Below are 20,042 nucleotides of genomic sequence, written 5' to 3'. Positions count from 1 at the left end.
AGGACTTTAAATAGTGAATTGGACGAGGTTAAAGCGACAATAGAACAACTAACATCAGAACGCAAAGCCCTGTCAAGCCATAATAGGAAGGTACAATGGGGAACAATGGTAGATAAAAAAAATTTTACGAATAAAATGAAAGAGAAATCACAACAATTGTACTGGCTTGGCAAGGTGAACAACGAGTTGAATCAAGAAATTGCTGGACTGAAATTAAAGATGGACAAAATTAAAACCAGGGAAGAAAATTCAAAGGCTGAGCTACAAAAAGAAGAAAAGATGGACAAAATAACAAAACAGACCCCAGAACAGGAAACTCAAGAAGAGAGACCATCTATATTAAAAACAATTGGGAGAACATTTGTGAAAATGTATCAATCAGGGACTTTAAGATATTGGGTGCCACCCTGGATATTTTAATTTCGAAATAACATTCCTAAATAACGACCCCAAAAGCAGATGAAGCTTGAGAGCAGAGGCAGAAATCTGTAACTGGGTTTCAGCTGTGCTCTCCCTGCAGGTAAAACTAAATTTTGACTCTTGTCTCTGATTTGTGTCTGTGTTCAGGTAATTTAAACCTAACATAAATTGGTCCTTCGAAGCCGGAGTCCGATACGCCTGCGGTTTCCAGCGGGAGGGACGGACATCAGAAGACCGTGACCACCGCAGGCTCCTAGGAGTCTCACAGATCCTTTCCAGGACTGTGTCTCCGACCCGCCTGCTGGAAATTATCCGTCGGATAGTCGAGAAGATTCAGGAAGAGCAGTGTGGTTTTCGTCCTGGTCGTGGAACACTGGACCAGCTCTACACCCTGCAGGGTCCTGGAGGGTGCATGGGAGTTCGCCCAACCAGTTTACATGTGTTTTGTGGACTTGGAGAAGGCGTTCGACCGTGTCCCTCGGGGAGCCCTGTGGGGGGTTCTCCGGGAGTATGGGGTACCGGGCCCTTTGTTACGGGCTGTCAGGTCCCTGTATGACCGGTGTCAGAGTCTGGTCCGCATTGCCGGCTGTAAGTCGGGCTCGTTTCCGGTGAGAGTTGGACTCCGCCAGGGCTGAGCTTTGTCACTGATTCTGTTCATCACTTTTATGAACAGAATTTGAGGGGATCCGTTTTGGTGGCCTTAGGATCTCATCTCTGCTTTTTGCGGACGATGTGGTCCTTTTGGCTTCATCGGGCCGTGATCTGCAGCTCTCGCTGGAGCGGTTCGCAGCCGAGTGTGAAGCGGGCGGGATGAGGATCAGTGCCTCCAAATCCGAGGCCATGGTCTTGAGCCGGAAAAGGGTAGAGTACCTTCTCCGGGTCAGGGGGTTTGTCCTGCCCCAAGTGGAGGAGTTCAAGTATCTTGGGATCTTGTTCACGAATGGGGGAAGAAAGGAGCAGGAGATCGACAGGCGGATTGGCGCAGCGTCTGCTGTCAAGCGGGCGCTGTACCGGTCCGTCGTGGTGAAGAGAGAGCTGAGCCAAAAAGCGAAGCTCTCGATTTACCGGTCGATCTACGTTCCCACCCTCATCTATGGTCATGAGCTTTGGGTCATGACCGAAAGAAGATCGCGGATACAAGCGGCCGAAATGGGTTTTCTCCGTAGGGTGTCTGGGCTCTCCCTTAGAGACAGGGTGAGAAGCTCAGTCATCCGGGAGGGACTCAGAGTAGAGCCGCTGCTCCTTCACATCGAGAGGAGCCAGTTGAGGCTCGGGCATCTGGTCAGGATGCCTCCTGGACGTCTCCCTGGTGAGGTGTTCCGGGCACGTCCCACCGGGAGGAGGCCCCGGGGAAGACCCAGGACACGCTGGAGGGACTATGTCTCTCGGCTGGCCTGGGAACGCCTCGGGATTCCCCCGGAAGAGCTGGAAGAAGTGGCCGGGGAGAGGGAAGTCTGGGCCTCCCTTCTGAAGCTGCTACCCCCGCGACCCGACCCCGGATAAGCGGAAGAAGATGGATGGATGGATAAATTGCTCCTTCGAAGCCGGAGTCCGATACGCCTGCGGTTTCCAGCGGGAGAGACGGACATCAGAAGACCGTGGCCACGGCAGGCTCCTAGGAGTCTCACATCTTTTCCAGGACTGTGTCTCCGACCCGCCTGCTGGAAACCAGCTGCTGACGGGACGTCCGTGAAGGGGGGACAAGTGAGTAGCGTTTAAATTAAAAAGTGAGCGAACGATTGAGGGTCGTTGGGGTGTAAAACCCCATGAATCCTAGGCACTGATAGGTAGCAGAAGGACTGAAAAATCCGTAACCGAAGGACGGCGGAGTCCGCGTAAACTGAAAAACCCGTAATACCAAGTGTGTGTGTGAGTGTGAGAATACTTGGAGGAATTTAAATAAAGGGGATTGATCACCGTCCTGCTAAGAATTTATCCAGTCTTTTAGAGTCCACCCTATGTGTTTTTAAGACTGGAACGAAATTGACTAAATTGCTCAAAATGGGAAAAGGGAATAGCAAATTAACACCGAAAGATAAACTCCAGTGTAAGGACTGGAAGTTTATGGAAAGACAAAACCCTAACTCAGTAAAGAATTTAAATAAATTGATAGAAAAATATAACTTTCAGGGCCAATTAAACACTCAAAAAAAGAACTGATTGAGTTATAGGAGGAAGTATGACAGAAAACAAAAATCAAATCAATAAAAGATGAGTAGTGAAGGAATGGGCGAGTTAGAAAAGTGGATGGAGGAACTAAAAAGAGAGAAGAAGGCAATCAGAAAAGTTAGAATAAAACAGGAGAGCAAGAAGAGTGAAGCAGATCAGGCAGCAGAGCAGGGAGGAGCTCAGGTAGGAGTTATAAGAAAAAAGCAACCAAATACAGAAAGAAAATTTTAAAAAGAAGATTTTGAAGATATAGAGTATAGATAAATAAATAAATGATTTAGTAGATAGATAAACAAAATGAAAAATAATGAATTATCTAAAAGCTGGAAAGAAAAGGTGAGAGGAAGTTCATGAAAGGAGGGAGTAAGGGTTGTTTTGTGGTCTGTCTGACAGTAGAGAAGTCATTATCATCACATAAGGCAAGATTTTGATGTAGTTTTAGTTTTCTAAATTCAGAGAACAGTTTTCTCTTTAGAGTGGGTTGTTTAAGTAAGCAAATGATTTATGAGTAATGAAATAATATGGGAAATGAAGCCTACGCGCAAATTCAAACTGGAAGACTCTTTTAGCCCCTCCTGCATCATCCAACCGGAGCTTCCGGTTCGTCACCGTTGATTGATTGACGCCGGTCCAAGACTCGTCATGTCCAATCACCATCCAAGCCCGAGCTGATAAGGACCACCATCCATGGCGTCTCGTGCTTTCCAGCAGAGCTCAACCCACCTCCACCCCTTCACCCCCACTCGCTCGGCTGTCCGGCCGCATCCTTCACCGCCTCCACCACCAGTGCCGGGTCCCGGGGGATGACGTTCCTAACCAGCATATGGAATGCTCATCCGAGCCCATCGCAAAGTTTGCGATAATCAATGTCCTCAGCCGGGGCCCGAGCGCCAAAGATTTAATTCATGCTGTTAATAAACTTTTCTAATTGTTTGCCTTTTCTCCGTCTGAGTCTCTCCAGATTGAAGTTTTAAACGTTTCACAACAGCAAAGAAAATAATAATTTGGTATTGTGATGCCTTGAGTGGACATCCAGAGAGGTTGACAAGCAAGTGTTAAGGTGCCAACCTGAACATTATCCAGCTGAATACCTCAATTTAGGCTTTGATGAGAAAAGAGCAGCTCTCTTCTCATCAAAGCCTAAATTGAGGTATTCAGCTGGATATTAGAGAAGATCTCTGAGGTTGTTCTGGTTACCTCTGAATCCTGGGAAGAAGCTAAAGATTAGGAAACCGTGAAGTGAATCTGTAAACATTTAAGTTCTGCAATGAGCTAACACATTATGTTATGGAATTCCACCAACTATAAATCACTAAAGATTAGACACGAATGATGGCGTTTTAGAGATATAATATGGACTGTTTTGGGAAAATAGAGTCATCTTGATGGTTTAGATCAGTGGTTCTCAAATGGGGGTACGCGTACCCCTGGGGGTACGTGGAGGTACTGCAGGGGGTACGTGAAGCTTTTCAAAATATCTTTAAAAAATCAGTAGGCTCCTCATAATAAGTCTTGGGAAAAATTATTTTGTAAAAAGTTCGATAAAATATAAATGTGTGTTCATACACTGAATTTTATATTCAGTATTTACAGGGTATTTACAGCACTGTACCTCTTTTTTATTCCACAAATGTTTTGCCCGTGTCAGGGGGTACTTGACTAAAATTATATTTTTAAGGGGGTACATCACTGAAAAAAGTTTGAGAACCACTGGTTTAGATCATGCTGAAATAAATTATTCTGTTTGTTTTATTGTTTTTGTTTTTAAAAAAGAAGTTTTTCCTTTTAAGTAAAGGGCAGTTATCTTTAACAAAACAAAACTAGTAATAAAAATAATGAAATGGAAAAGTTATCAATGGTAATTATTAATTCAAGCCGGAAGACTAAGGTACAACATTTCCAAAAAATATTTTCCATTGTGTATCTGAAAAGACACGACACATGAACACGCAAATGCCGTGTGCATACCACGCCTGTAGGGGGCGGTGAGACTTTTGTCCCAATTGTTCTTTCTGGCCTGATTTAGAGGTCCGAAATGTACCGTGGCCGACAGGTGCAAATGCGCAGCAAAAGAGAAAACATGCAAACAAACAAAAAACACGCGCATAAATTAAATGCGGCAAGCAAAAAGCGAATAAAATGCAGCAAACAAAAAGAGAGACGCAAACAAAAAAGAAGACACCCCCGAATGAAATGCAGCAAACAAAAAGTGAGACGCAAACAAAAAAGAAAACACCCCCGAATGAAATGCAGCAAACAAAAAGTGTTGAAAACGGAAGTGCTCCAGACCACTAGGGGGAGTCAAAGAAAATAGTATTCATTTCTATGGGACCAGATGCAAGATTCAGAGAAAGAAATTTGAAAGAAAGTAAAGGTACGTATAACTATATTTCTTTTCAGAAATATAGTTATACGTACTATATAACTATATTTAGTACGTATAAATACTATACGTACTTATATTATAAAAAGATACGCCGTCTTTTATAATATTATAGAATAACAGAATAATTTATGGGTAGCGTGATAGACTTTGTGTCAGTCATACCGTTCTGGGCTCGGTCTCGATTTTCTTTGACTCCCCCTAGTGGTCTGGAGCACTTCCGTTTTCAACACTTTTTGTTTGCTGCATTTCATTCGGGGGTGTTTTCTTTTTTGTTTGCTGCATTTCATTCGGGGGTGTTTTCTTTTTTGTTTGCTGCATTTCATTCGGGGGTGTTTTCTTTTTTGTTTGCTGCATTTCATTCGGGGGTGTCTTCTTTTTTTGTTTGCGTCTCTCTTTTTGTTTGCTGCATTTCATTCGGGGGTGTTTTCTTTTTTGTTTGCGTCTCACTTTTTGTTTGCTGCATTTCATTCGGGGGTGTCTTCTTTTTTGTTTGCTGCATTTTGTTCGCTTTTTGCTTGCCGCATTTAATTTGTGCGCGTGTTTTTTGTTTGTTTGCATGTTTTCTCTTTTGCTGCGCATTTGCACCTGTCGGCCACCGTAGAAATGTTCCTTGGAAAGTTTTTGTGGAAGGACAAAGTGTGATTAAAAATGATAATGTTTTTAAAATTGGAGTCAGGTGATCTAATTTTTTAAGAAGCTTATTTTAGGAGTTTATGAGCTGTAAACCAGTCATAAAAATGAATTGACTGTCTTCAGTCTGACTGAACTTGACCTGTTTGTAAAAACAGAACTGGCAAATAATATTTCTGTTTTTTAGATGTGTGGAGGCAGTGACAAGTCGACTAAAAGGAGAAATAAGAATCTTTGACTCTTTTATTATCCAAAAACTGTCTAAGTCTTTGTGGAAGTCGCCACAATAAAAAAACTGTTTTCTTGGGACATAGAGAAGTCTGAAACACAGCTGCACACAGAAGGTCAAAAAAACTGAAAAACTCTCGTATTATGACTAGCAAATGCCACAAATCCTCCAAAAGTATCAGAAATTAAATCAAATCAAATCAAAAGGTTTTATTTTGTCAAAGACACACGGTCAGGCCTAAATTCAACTTTATTCACATTTCCTACCCACATCTTTTATGTGATCTTAAATGATCATATAAACGTGTCCAAAGTATGAACGGACGGCCATTTCCAGTTCTTCAAAGGATTTTGCCAGATACATTTTAGATAAATAATGTTTTCTTAAAAAATATTAGGTACAAAAAATAGATTCCCATTTATTGACAATGCTTTTTGCATTCATCTTAATCTTAACTGCAGTCACAAGCATTGGCCTGCTTCTTCTAAAAAGCAAATTTTACTTCTCAAATAAGAAAACAATCAACCCCCAAAATTTAGAAACTGTACAATGATTTATAGATTTGTTTTCTACAAATATCCAACTATTTTGTTAGGTTTAAAATTGAAATTGAAAATGTTTAATTTATTATTGAGCAGACCATATAGGAAAAGACACCAAACTGTTAATGAAAGTGTTGATACAAGGCATGAGCCATACTTTTCAGATTTGTGGCTTACAAATGTAGGAAATCCTGCATCAGCCAACATTTTCCTTCCACTTTACAATAATACACTGAGGTCAGTTACATATAATTCCAATAAAACCCAACTGAAGGTAAAGGTTGTGAACAGAGAAAAAATATAGTATGAAAAGTATAACATTTTTGTATTTTTATTTTCTGTTATTCATTGGTTTATTTGACTTTAATTTGTAGGAGGATGGAAGGCGGAGGGGGTAATTTAAAATTTTAATACTTGCTTTTTTTTATCCCAAAAGGAAATTAAATATTGTAATAATTCATATTATTCAAGTATCTTCAAATCATGCAATTATGCAATTGAAACTACTAAAATATGCATTTGTTAATGTATCTATATTTGTGAAAAAACATTGCTTCTTAATTTTTGTCAGCGTTATTAAGAAACAATGCGGATGCTTCGAAGAGCCAAAGGTTGAATGAACACTGATGCTAACTTTAGCGGCTAGCCGCACAGCAACTAGTCGGATCCCAAACACTGGTATATTTCCTGGAAGTAAAGTCATAAAAACACGATCTACTGCGTTATTTTATATGCGTAAAATAGTCATTATATTTCAGTTTTCCTAAGAAAAACTAATATTTTATAGAAATGGTCCCTATCTTTAGTAACTCACTATATCCGGTGTCCAATCTTATTTTGAAACGTTGTGCTAACCGACGTCCCGCTCGCTGTGTTCCGCTTCCGCCGCATCATATTACCGGTTCCCCCCCGCCTGAGCACGCCTCGGGCTGGGAAGCATCATGGCGGGGTCCTGGTGGATGTGCTGCCGGAGGTTGAATGGGGGCTTTACGAACTCCGGTTTAACCGAAACGCTGCGGTGTTTTAGCGGACATGCCGCGTACTCCTCTGCATCCCCTACGGGTAGGCCGTCCTGGAGCTCCACACCGAGGAAGGAGGTGAGTTTGTACCTGACAGGAAGTGCTGTCACACCCGGGAAGGTCATTGAGTCAGCCCGGTCCTCCTTCAGCGATGCTTCCGATCCTCAAGTTACTGCTGTTTCCTTAAGGGTTTTATCACATTTTGCTTGCTAAAATAATCTCTTTAATTTCTGATTGAATATCCCGAATGAGTATTGACCTGTTGCAGGTGATTTTTTAAATAATATTTTAGCATTATTTTCAACCTGTGGACATAAATATTAAGACCCGTACTCTAATCTCTCTGTTTAATTATAATCCTCTTCATCCATTCATTCATTTAACATAAAGGCACATGGGATACTTAGGGACCTCAGGACAAATTATTTTAAAATCATTGCATATTAAAATAACTGAAATAAACACAACTTTTGATTCTCTTTTAAACCACTAAAGTATACAACAATTAAACACGACCCGGTCAGATGCTGATAATTTTAGAGTTGCACACATCCTTTTCAAAATATTAAGTCAATAATTTTATCCAAGAAGTGAGTCTGTGTTTTATTTATATTCATTACACACCCAGAGTTATAAATTTCAACTGTTAATTTGCATTGTTGTGGCTCACATTTAATAAAATCCAAACATAGGTTTTCTAGGAAATGTAGTTATAAGTCCAGTAAAAAAGATAATTTAAATACAAAAATAAAAAAAATTCTACCACATTTTCTCCCTTCACTTAACTTTCCAACTTCAACGAGGCTTTTAACTCTGTTTATAAATGTAAATCCCAACAAATTAGAATAAAACCATAATTTTATTTCAGTAATTCAGTTTAAAAAAATAATTCGGATCATATAGAGTCATTACACACAGATATATTTTAAGAAAATAATAATTTCTGTAAGTATTGACAAAAATTTTAATTAAGATTTCTCATAAGATTAGATTACGTGGCACCAATAAAAAAAAAAGTTTTTTAATCAAGCTGTCCTTCCACTAAACTTTCCATTAATATTCTTAGATTCAACATACATCATATGTATGTTGATGTACGACAGTACATGTTGAATTTAATTTATAACTGTTATTTATTGCCATATAAATTATGTTTCTACTATGTTTGCTAACTTTCAGAGGAGGCCACTGTTTCCTGCACAAATCCACTGCACAAATCCTCTCTTAACCAAATCCAAAGCTCTTAACCTGAATCCCTCGTTACTCAGGTGAGTTGTGCCGCTGTAGCATCACTTCTTCTTCGTTTTGTTTACGTTTGTGAAGTCGGTGCGTTTTTCTCTCCACAGACGCCGCTCTAGTTCGCTGTATTCGACGCTACAGTCTTGCGGCTGCAGGACGACGCACAGCGACGCAAAGCTGAGGGACCCTTTTACGTTAGCGCAGAAAGACCTGACGAGTATATATGACGACATTAAAAAGGTGAGCCGATGAGTTTAGCATGCAATTTAGAGAAAATAATGGATTAATAAATAGTAATAAACTTAAATGTTTATCACAACGTTTCGCAATACTATTTATTGCGTCATTTTTAGCTAACTGAATGACTGTGACTGGGTGTCACAGCAATTGAAGCCCCACAAGCACAAATACCACTCAAAACATTCCTGTTTTGTAATATGCTCCTGTAGAAATTCAGCCACATAAAGAAGTGAATTTTACACAGTAACTGTATTGTCTGATTTATTGGGATTTATTAATGCTTTTATTAAACAAACAGTGCAGAAAATAGTAAAATTATCCTGACAACAAGGAAAGTTTTAAAGGGTTTTAAACATAATTACGGTAACAATAAATTAGAACTCTTATCATAATCAGAAATTTATCACAATAAATGATAAACGATAAATGAGCATGACTAATAGTAGATATTAATTAATTCATAATCCCAGAATTAAACGGATTGAAACCAAACATTTTATTTAACTCGCAACACTCTTCAGTCAGAGGCCTCTGTAAGACTGACTGACTTCCTATCTTTTCCATCTACGATGAGTTTTTGAAGATACTTGGATGATTTATGACAACATTTAGTTTCTTTTTGGGATAAATAAAGTATTTTGTGTTTGTTTTTAAGAGTCTCATTGTGTCTAACAGGAACTGTTCGTGGCTAAAACGGAGCTAAAGTACCTCTGCGATTACTATTTTGACGGTCGGGGCAAAGCGATCCGACCGATCATCGTCATCCTGATGGCGCGGGCCATGAACATTCACAGCAACAGAGCCGGGTAACGTTACACAGACACTCATTCCTGCATTAAAAACATTTTTTTTAAATCTGAATGTCTTTAAATATTATTTTCTGAGTTTTTTTGTTGTTGTGCAGCTTAAAAAACATTCATTGAAGCAGGTTGTACTTTACCTTGTAATAAATCCATATATGAGGTATTAAAGTGTGATTTTATTTTCTCTTCTCTGCTTCCTGCAGGGATCTGCTCCCGGGTCAAAGGACGATAGCGATGATTTCTGAAATGATTCACACCGCCAGCCTGATGCACGACGACGTGATTGACGGATCCGATGAGCGAAGAGGGAAGAAGTCGATCAACGACGTGTGGGGGGAAAGAAAGGTATGACTTCCTGGAAAATCAGGAAACTTGACTTTTATTTCTTGCTCCCTTTCCCCCTTTACTCTCTCACTTGTTTCTTTCCCATCTCTCTCCGTACATTCTGTCACTCCTTTCTTTCTGGTTTTCTTCTATCCTCCCTCACTCATTTCCTTTCTCCTTACCTTCCTTTTCTTACTTGCTCCCTTTCTTCTTCACAATTTTCTTTTCATTGTTTACTTCCTCCCATTCTTTGCTTCTTCCTTCCTCACTTTTCTTTCCTATCTCCTTTTCTTTGCTTCCATAATCCACTCCCTTCATTCTTTCCTTTTTTGTTTACTTCTATCTCTTTCCTAGATTGTTTCTTTATTTTCTCCCTTCTTCTTACCTTCCTTATGTTGCTAACTTCTTGTTTCTTTGATCATTGCCCCCTTCTATCCTTCCTTCCCACCATCCATTCTCTCTCTTTATGTCACAAGTTAATTTAATACTCTTATGCTTAAAAATCTCAGATTTTAAAGAGGAATTAAGACCTGAACTCGGCTTTTGGTCCCTTCCAGGCCATCTTAGCCGGAGACTTCATCCTCTCGGCGGCCACCATGGCACTGGCTCGCATCGGGAACAGCGCCGTGGTGAAGGTCGTCTCCCAGGTCATCGAGGATCTGGTGCGAGGTATGTCCAAAACGCTCCACATCTTCGTAATTTCGACAGTTTCGACTCACTTCCTCTTTTTTTTGTTTTCCTTCCAGGCGAGTTCATGCAGCTCGGTTCCAAGGAGAACGAGAATGAGCGATTCAAACACTACCTGGAGAAAACCTACAAGAAGACGGCGAGTCTGATGGCACACAGCTGTAAAGCAGTATGTACGTTCAATAAATTAATCAATAAATCAAGTGTATTTGTATAGCACATTTCAGCAACAAGGCAGTTCAAAGAGCTTTACATCATAAAAACATCATATAGTCAACAATTGTAAAATCGAGTAGCAAACATTACATGTATCGTTATCAATTCACATCAAAATGTTGGTCAATATTCCAGTTATTATGAATTAAAAGAACTTTAAACAGGTGTGTTTTTAGTCTGATTCAAAGGAACTCAGTGTTTCAGCTATTTGTAGTTTTCTGGAAGTTTGTCCAGACCAGAATTAGAAGACTTGAGAGGTCTGGAAGGTTGATACAACAACAGCAGATCTTCAGTATATTGTGATGCGAAGCCATTCAGTGATTTATAAACGAACAACAGCATTTTAAAGTCTAAAACAAAATCAAATCATCATGCTCCTACCACTTCCTGTTGTTATAGTCTGCGTTTCCACCAGTAGTAACATCCAGTTGTGAATCACGTGACTCGTGCAATGCGATAAAAGTGCTGACACTTTTTATTGAAATTGGTGTGTTTCTATAAAGTGAATTTAATTTTGAAATTTCAATTCGCGCAACTTTATGGTTTACGGAAACAGTAATCAATGCGACTGAAGATAAACGCATGGATGAGTTTCTGTAGATCTTTTTGCAATGTTGGTTCTTTAACAATAGAAATGTTCTTCAGGTGATAGAAGGCTGACTTTGTAGCCATCTTTATGTGACTCTGAAGGTTCAGACTCAGATTTCAGGCCGGATTGATTGTTTCTGTGAACTCATTCTAGATATTTCCTCTTTAGGACGAACGATAATAACTTCAGTTTTGTTTCTGTTCACCACTGATTTGTTCAGGTGACATCATAATGTAGATCTGAGCTTCATCTATGTAGCTATGGTAACTAATCTCGTTTCCTGTTGTAACCTGATCATAATGATGCAGAGACTGAGGGAAATCAGTTTTTTTGTTTCACACTGATTGTCATCTGTTTCTGTTCATCTCAAGGTTTCCATTCTGGTGAACTCTGACCCGGAAGTCCATGAAATAGCGTACCAGTACGGAAAGAATGTCGGCATTGCCTTTCAGGTAATCGATACTCAATTTTTGAAGGGTGAAACATGAAAAAGTCGTGTTCTGATGTGTGGTTTTTGCAGCTGGTGGACGATGTGTTGGACTTCACGTCGGGCGCCGAGCAGCTGGGGAAACCAGCGGCCGCCGACCTGAAACTGGGTCTGGCAACCGGGCCGGTTCTGTTCGCTTGTCAGCAGGTGAGGCAGCAGAAAGCAGTTTCCATTTAAAGAACAGCCAGCGAATCAGAATGGACATTTTTAATTTAAAAAAAAACAACTTGTTTCTAGTTTCCTGAGCTTCACGCCATGATCATGCGACGCTTCAGCTCCAAAGGAGACGTAGATCAGGCCTGGCAGTACGTCCTCCAGGTAGGACAGTGAAAAGTTTGGAAAGTGATGCATTAAAGAAATAAATCAACTTCCCTTACTAAGATCTTTATAAAAAGTAGTTTTCCAACCAATTCCTCCCTGATGTTTGGTAATTTATAGCTGATTTAATAGAGTTTCTTTTTATTACACAAAATGAGAATACAGATCATTTAATTTTTTTCCAGTTTTGATTGTTTCATAATGAATCATTTTCCCAGTACATAAGAAAGAAAACTGATTATGGAAGTCACATTGATCCATGGAAACCATGGAAACAATTGTTGATACTTTGATGAACTATCACAAGATAAATTGATAGATTCATTTTTCCTGCTTTATTTGCACTTAATTTCCACAAAGAATGACCTTAAAAGTACCAGTAATATTATTTCAGTTCTGTTTTTTTATTAGGTTGGACTCTGTTCTTTAAAAAAAAAGTATTTTACATCATTTTACATCCCACAAATGGAAAACCTATCCATCTTCTTTTTACAAAATCTTCTTCATTTTTTAAATCCTCAAAAATAGTGCTTATTTAAAAATGACAACACATTTCCTAAAGTAAATATTTGCACTTTTTTGACTTGTAGAAGAAAAACGAAAGTAAAAGTTTTAAGTTGAGTAAGGATTGGTCAGCTGTAAGAATGCAAATAAATTAGTTATGATTAATTAGATTAAAATGAGTTCCAAAGTCCGCTTAGTCTTTCTGTGTTGTAATTTGACTGCCACCCAGCATGGGGCGCTGGTGGTAATCAGCCTCAAACGGAGCCCTTAATTCAAAAACAAAGATGGCTGCTGGGCATATTGGAAGGAAATGGTCCAGAGTGGTGTGGGATGGAAAACACACTTTATGGGGTTGTTTTTTAAAATATAAACAGTAAACAAGGTCCTTTAGTTTCACCTTAAAGCAACATCAACTTCTCATTCAGAAATTGCTTTTGTGCTACAAAGGCGAGGATAATACGACAGCAAAGCAGATAACATGACAGAAACTAGCATTGACTTAAAGCAGTTTTATCATAACTTCAAGAACAACTACAGTTGTTATAAATTTATGTTCATTCAGTCAGTATTTTATAAAGCTGTTAAAATGTTTAATTAAGCATGTTATGAAAAAATGTAGCCCTTTGTCATGGAAAGACGGTTGGTCCGTTTTAAATGGCAAAACTCTGGGTTTTAAGAAAATGGCCGCCAATCAATTAAACATCACTGATAAGATGAGTAAACGTTAGATTAAATCATTGTTCGTTAACTTACAGCAACAATCAGGTTTATTTCCTGTTCCAGAGTGACGGCGTGCAGCAGACTACTTACTTGGCGCGACGATACTGCGAGGAAGCCATCCGACAGATCAGCCGACTCCGGCCGTCTCCGGAGAGGGACGCCCTCGTCCGGCTCACGGAGATCGTCCTCAGCAGGGACAAGTGACGCTCCCGCGGGGCGTCCATCTCTCTTCTCAGGCAGCTAAATGTAGAACAAACTTGCCCTGCTGCCATGTGGGACAAAGACATTGAGGGAGGTTGGATTGGAGCGATTTGTTGGCTCGCAACATGTAAAAAAATATATTAAGAGTCGCTTTATCTGTGGCTGAAATCACCTTTGTGGAGGTGATTTCAGAGGAAAACTGCACCTCAGACTTAAACCTTCGTCTTGTACTGTAACCAACAGCCTCACACGCCTCAACACGGGTAACCGGACCCTTTGAGCTGCGGAGGATGCTGGGGGGAAAACAATCTGTAATTCCAAAACGTGATGGAATCGCCGTCATTGTCTGTCTGGATGCGACATCTTCGGATCCATCCAAACCTCAAAGGCCAAACTGTGTGTGTGCGTTTTACACTCTGAACTTTTCTTAAGTGTCCTGTAACAACAAAAGGCCTTACCACCAACGACAGTGTCTCAATAAACCAACTGCTTACGTTTCGGGTTTGTTTTTTTTATTTCATCTGATTGAAAAAAAACAACCTCCCTCTTAATCCACGCTTGGCTTCGTGAATGCTGAAGTTTTAACGGTTTTCCGTGACGTACGTAATGCACCAAGTCGGAGCTACGAAGCTTATCGGAAATTGCCTTCGCCGTAAGCAAACCTCCTCCACTGCGAAAAGAGAAGTGCTGAGCAGAACATTGTGGCTGTTAAAGTTAATCATTTGGTAGCGTGACCAACGCAGACTGAACGGCTCCGTTCACTTTCACCGCTGCTACTGCTAAAACTACGGACAGACTGCAATTCTAAAACGGTGCAGAAAATCGACGTCATCGTTCAGAACTTGATTGGCCCGGTCAAAAATCGACCGGGAAAAATACGCACTGTGTAGTGGAGTGAAACACTTATTTAAAGCTTCTGCTTTCTCCTTCCACCCCCAAATAATCACACAGAAACAAACTTATATGTATAATCGTTTATTATAAAAGACTGTACATTAATTTCTCAATCAACATATATCTACAAATGAGCAGATTCAGTACTTGGACTCATAAATTTGGAAAATAAAAAGAAGGCTGCGACGATCCGACAAGATGATTCCTGAGTGACGCCTGATGTCGGGTTTTATTGAGAGGAGGCCGAGGAGGTATATGTTGTTCGGCCTGGATTATTGAGTGAATTGTCTAAAGGCAGTGTCGGATGGAGCCGCTGCAGATTAGCCTGAATCCAGCAGCGACGGCAGGCTGATTCGAGATGGAGGAAAGCGTGGCTGCTACATTTTATTATAAAACGGGGAAGAAGCCAGAGTGCCCGGTGAGAAAACATGCAGCTTTGAAGCAAATGCAGAAAGAAATATAAGAAGCATTTTGTATCCACTCAAATCTTATTTTAGAAGAATTAGGGCTTCAACTAATTGTTTTAGTACTTGGATATTCTGACAATTGGATAAAAAATTAGCACATTCTGCAGGCTTTTCATTTAGCCACTTAATCCTTTTTAAAAGAATATATAAATTAAGAAATTCAGTGAGATGCCAATGAATAATTTAACATTCCCTAAATATTATCATTCCTCTAATGAATGCTTGATCATTTGTAGCAAATTATTAATCTGCAATTTAAAATATACTTTGATTTACTCAGCCCTTTCTGCTTGACTTAACATTAATAAGATGTAGGGCTAATCTGTTGACAAATACTTTGAATAACCAATTAACTAGATAGCGCTGGATTTTTGACAGAATTTGAACCCAGCAAAGCTAAAACTATGCCACGTGAGTTCTGAGAACATATTTCCAAACATTTTATTCCTAAATGCAAAATGCTTTTATGTTTATACTTTCGGCTTAATTACTGCTGTGTTCTCTCAGCAAGTGATCTTTAGTTGTGTGTTCCAGTTCACGATTAATCGATTACTAAATTAATTGATTTAAATCAAGTCATGATTGTTTCTATTGTAAAAAAAACAAATTTCACAATATCTTAATGAAAAATACTACCTGATTTTTATGCAGAAAGTCTCAGAAAATGATTTTAACTGTATTTTAGGCTACAAGAACGTGATGAGTCACATCCTTAAAAAAAACCATCTTATTTGGCATAATTATACTTTGAAGTAAAACTTACTGGATGTTTGTGGTGTTATGTGCTATTAAATTAAAATGAAAGCAAAAAAGGTCTTAAAAGATGAATAGTTGTGTAAGTTTTTAATTTTAATATTAATTTGTCTGCATAATTTATTTTTGATTTGTGAAAATCTCACTTTAATTGGATTTAAGTGCATCACCATCAATATTCTGTACGGTTCTTGTCTTCTTTAATTGTAGACAAGGGCCGCACAGAATAATTCAAAGGGCTGCAAATGGCCCTCTGGCCACACTTTGGACACCCCAAATCAAAAGTAGGTATAAAAAAGAAATTATTTTGCTTCTTTTGTCCTAAAGTTTCCAGCAAATACCATAAAGCAGAGATACTTCAATACTTTTAAAAGACGACAAATCTCTGGCTCACAGTGCTGCACATTATCTAAAAAGGATATGTAAAATAAACTGCTTGGGTTTGAATTTTCAATTGTTAAACGACTGCAAATAGTGAGATTTTTGCTACTGAAATGACAATTCAACATAAAAATGGACTTTAGCCCAATCAGCTGCTAATTTGAGTGAAAACTTGATGTTTCCGTCTCATCTCGAATGAGCTTAACGTCTTGATGCTTCATAAAAAGTTTCAAATTCATGAAAAACAAAAACTCAATTTCTTTATTTTAAGATTATGTACAAAAAAAGAGAAAAATCCCATGGAAAAGTTTGTAAATTGGCTTCAGAGTAAAAACTTCAGTGATTTCGACAGTCAAATAAAAAAAAAAAAGAAACATTTACAACATAATTGAAGCAAAGTGGCAAAAAAACTTAAAAGATTACATCAGATTTTCATGCTTTGATTCTTTAAAATATCATTTACAGTGTTTAGAAATCAAGCCGTCTTGTGTTTGTTTTCCTGTCTGGGCTCAAAGGAACAGCGATCGACTCTGACGTTCGCCGTTTTTACAGATTTCTGCAAAAAAACAAGCCCATGTTCTGAACCGATACTTGGCCTGAAGGTCCTTTCCTTTCTTTTGCTCATCTTAAAACTCTTTAATTAGATCATCTTTGTTCAGGAGAAATGTATAAATGCCACCCACCCATCCCTATCACACCATCTAAATAGATATCACTTATATTATTTGCATTCAGTAAGAGAAAACATTCTGCCATTCTTTAAAAAAAAAAATTGGGATCATACGGTTATTTCTATGCATCTGCTGCTGCAGCTATCAGTCTGTCACCAGGTTAGGATATGACTGAATAAATAGGACTTGTTACTGCCAGGTGGCTTCACTCGGCGTAGTGCATGATGCTCTCCACGTAGTTGCCGGGGAACAGGCCGGTGACGCCATTGCAGACGCCCTCGAACCAGCCGTCGTCGTTCTTCTTCACCACGTAGATGATGGCGCCCTCCATGAACGACAACTCGTCCTCCTTGTCCTGGGTGTAGTCGTAGATGGCCACCACTGCAGGAGCAGGACGAGAGGCTATGAACACGTTGCCATGACTACCGGAGGTTCCAGCTATCCAGTTGTCAACACAACGTGCTAAATCTTAAATGTGCACGTAATATATAAAAGAAAAGGGAACATTGCGCGTTGCTATCAATTGTCCACATTATGACAACTAGATAAGGTCAGGAAAGAGTTTTAATTAAAAAAAATTTTTTAAAAGAGGGAAGTCGGTCAGTTATGCTAGCTTGACTATGACAACCTTAACATGTAGATGTGCTGCAGAATTCAGTCACTTCAAAAGGCAATTAGTCACAACAAACCGACTCTGACAGATCATCAGTAGAGCAAATGTTTAAATTAGCTAATCAACTACCTGTGTGTAGTTTAGCTAATCGCAGCAGTAGCTAATATACCACAGCAATCACTTAGTAATTGTCGCAAAATAACAAAACTGTAAAGGACTGAATTCTGTTCTTTGCGTGGGAAATGTTTGCGTGCGTTTTTAATCCTGTTACGTTAGTGGTGGTATCAGTTGCTATGGCAATGCTATGTAGCTTAGCCGACAAGAGAGCAAGAAAGAAGAAGACTAATATTTCTGTAGCTGTCAGGGTTTAAATATGCCCTCTGTGAAAATTATTGATGGATGGAAAGATACATGCATGGAGGAACAGATGAATGAATGACTGGATGGAAGCGGGACTGATGGACTTTCTTTTAATGAAAGAATTAAAAGAAGAATGAATGGCTGCAAGGACAAAACGGTTGGATGACTGGATGAACGAATGCTTGGATAGACACATGGATGATAAATGATGCATGAATGGATGAAATAGTGGTTTGATAAATGGATGGATGAAACAAAGGGGTGGATGAATGAATAGTTGGTAAGATGGATGGATGAAAGTACTTTCCCATCCATTTCTAGACCTGGAAAACCCTTAAATAAAATTCCAAACGTTTTCAAACTCAAATCCCAGCACATATTCATACAAATCTACGACACTAAGCTGCAGATCAAATGTTAACGGAGGAATCCTGAAGCCAACCTTTCTCTATGTAGTTCTTGGGGGCCCATTGCGGGTCTCCGTCAGCGTACGGGTCGTCAAACTTCAGGACGGTGCCTTCTTCGTCCTCGTAATCCACTGGAGGAGGCGGTGGCGGTGGGGACTCGTCAAACATGGGGAGGTCATCCGGCGGCGGTGGAGTTGGGGTGTCTGCTACTGTTGGACAGTCAGAAGTTAGCAATGAAAACCTTTATAGTTATAAAACAAGATGAGGAGGGCGGCAGAGGGATCATGCAGAATCATTCAGGAATGTACCAACATGCAGAGGGAGAGGTGTTCATATCCGGTGAGCAGGCTCCAAGACATTGATATAAGTCACTTAATATTCTTTAAGTTTCCTGGAAATGTTCTCAGACATGCACATATGTCGTTTATTTACTACTTATACATTCAAAAGAACCCAGGTTATGTTTCAACTAAATCGTGTCTAACAGTTTATGTTACCATTTTCTTGTGACTTTTAATCAACTTAAGATTAATGGTCTACTAAATTAAAATTACTTCCAATATTTTAGACCATCTTTTAGTGTTGTAATTTGGCCGCCATCCATCAGAGGGCGCCGCTGGTCATCCGTAAGCGGGGCCGTTGATATAGAATCAAAGATGGCGGCGGGGACGACCATCAGAACGGTTAAAGAGAAACAGTCTAAAGAGTGCAAGACGCACTTTATTCGGTTCTGTTTTGAAATATAAACACTCGAGCTCATTAACCTGAACCTTAATAGCGTTTCTGAACCAAAAATTACTGATTTGTCACGATGTTGAGGATGGGATGTGACGGAAAAGCGGAAGTGATAACGTAGAAAAATTACAAACATGGCGCCAATAACGACGGCTGATTTTTAAAGCTGTTGTGAGTTAAAACGAACAAAGTTTTAATATTCATTTATATATTTTTAAAAAAAAATATATATATACGTTTGAAACTGATAGAGGGCGACAGTTCATTCTTAGTTGCCATACATCTTTGTTATTCAAAACTACAAAAATGCTAAAAAAAAGCGATGCATGCATCTACAAGTATGTGGTTTTAAAGAGAGGACAGAACTTTCCAAATCTGCTGCAGAGACCCAATAATGAGGCATCAGAGTCATAAAATGCACTTTGCATGCGGAAAAATGCTGAAATAAGTAGGAAGTAACCGAGAGTCGCCTCTTCACTTACTGCTCTCTTGCATCCTGGCCACAAAGCCAGTGAGAGGTATCTGTGGAGTCAGCTGGGGCATGGGGGGAGGAGGAGGAGCGACAGACACTGAAAGCCAGCAGAGAGAGGACAGGAAGGCGAAGAGAGGCGAAAAACAGAGACAGGAGCCCATCAGTCATCATGTTCAACCCGCTACCCAGAAAACACCAGAGAAGCGCGCTAAAAGAGGTCACATTTTCTCTTCTGATTTATTTATTTGTTTTCATCTCTGGATCACATTCAGCAACAGTTGAAAAGTTCAGGCTGTGATGAGATTTCAAGGATCACTGGGGTCGGTGGATAAACTGCGGATTATGTTTGAATTCGGTCAGATTGTTCCCCTTTAAAAACAAAAGATGACTGTTACTATTCACCACAAGGGGTCGCCGTTTCTCCACGTTTACCCTAAAGCGAATAAGTCTTTGGCTGGACAGATATAAAGGGCGAGAGCATTCAGATCTGGAACATGTGGATGTGTCTTTTTCAGCAAGAAAACACATTTAAATACCGGAATTTATTCTTTTTTAGAGAGATCAGT

At 39.5% G+C, this 20,042-nt stretch overlaps 2 protein-coding genes across 14 annotated transcripts in view; one reads left to right on the top strand and one right to left on the bottom strand.

Moving 5' to 3' along the window:
• Positions 1-7,267: 7,267 nt before the first annotated feature.
• Positions 7,268-14,221, top strand: pdss1 (prenyl (decaprenyl) diphosphate synthase, subunit 1). Its single transcript, XM_028005253.1, has 11 exons — positions 7,268-7,473; positions 8,575-8,663; positions 8,742-8,874; positions 9,550-9,680; positions 9,881-10,022; positions 10,559-10,670; positions 10,748-10,857; positions 11,865-11,945; positions 12,014-12,127; positions 12,218-12,298; positions 13,586-14,221. Exons 1-11 carry the CDS (start codon positions 7,318-7,320, stop codon positions 13,724-13,726), a joined length of 1,290 nt encoding a protein of 429 aa, XP_027861054.1. The 5' UTR covers positions 7,268-7,317; the 3' UTR covers positions 13,727-14,221.
• Positions 14,222-14,685: 464 nt separating this feature from the next.
• Positions 14,686-20,042, bottom strand: part of abi1a (abl-interactor 1a) — a 49,772-nt gene continuing 44,415 nt past the window's right edge. For 6 of the 13 annotated variants that reach the window (XM_028005240.1, XM_028005244.1, XM_028005246.1 and 3 more), the window contains 2 exons: positions 18,305-18,478; positions 14,686-17,270 (listed from right to left, as the gene is read on the bottom strand). In XM_028005240.1, the coding sequence (XP_027861041.1) occupies positions 17,095-17,270; positions 18,305-18,478 (350 nt within the window). In that variant the 3' untranslated portion in view covers positions 14,686-17,094. Of the gene's footprint in view, positions 17,271-18,304; positions 18,479-19,486; positions 19,574-20,042 lie in introns of all 13 variants that reach the window. The other 7 variants (XM_028005237.1, XM_028005242.1, XM_028005239.1 and 4 more) reach the window with 4 other exon arrangements.

This window comes from Xiphophorus couchianus, chromosome 21 (genome assembly GCF_001444195.1).
Source record: "Xiphophorus couchianus chromosome 21, X_couchianus-1.0, whole genome shotgun sequence".
In the NCBI taxonomy this organism is placed as follows: Eukaryota; Metazoa; Chordata; class Actinopteri; order Cyprinodontiformes; family Poeciliidae; genus Xiphophorus; species Xiphophorus couchianus.
Note: the sequence above shows the minus strand (reverse complement) of the source record. Positions and strands in the feature narration are given on the sequence as shown.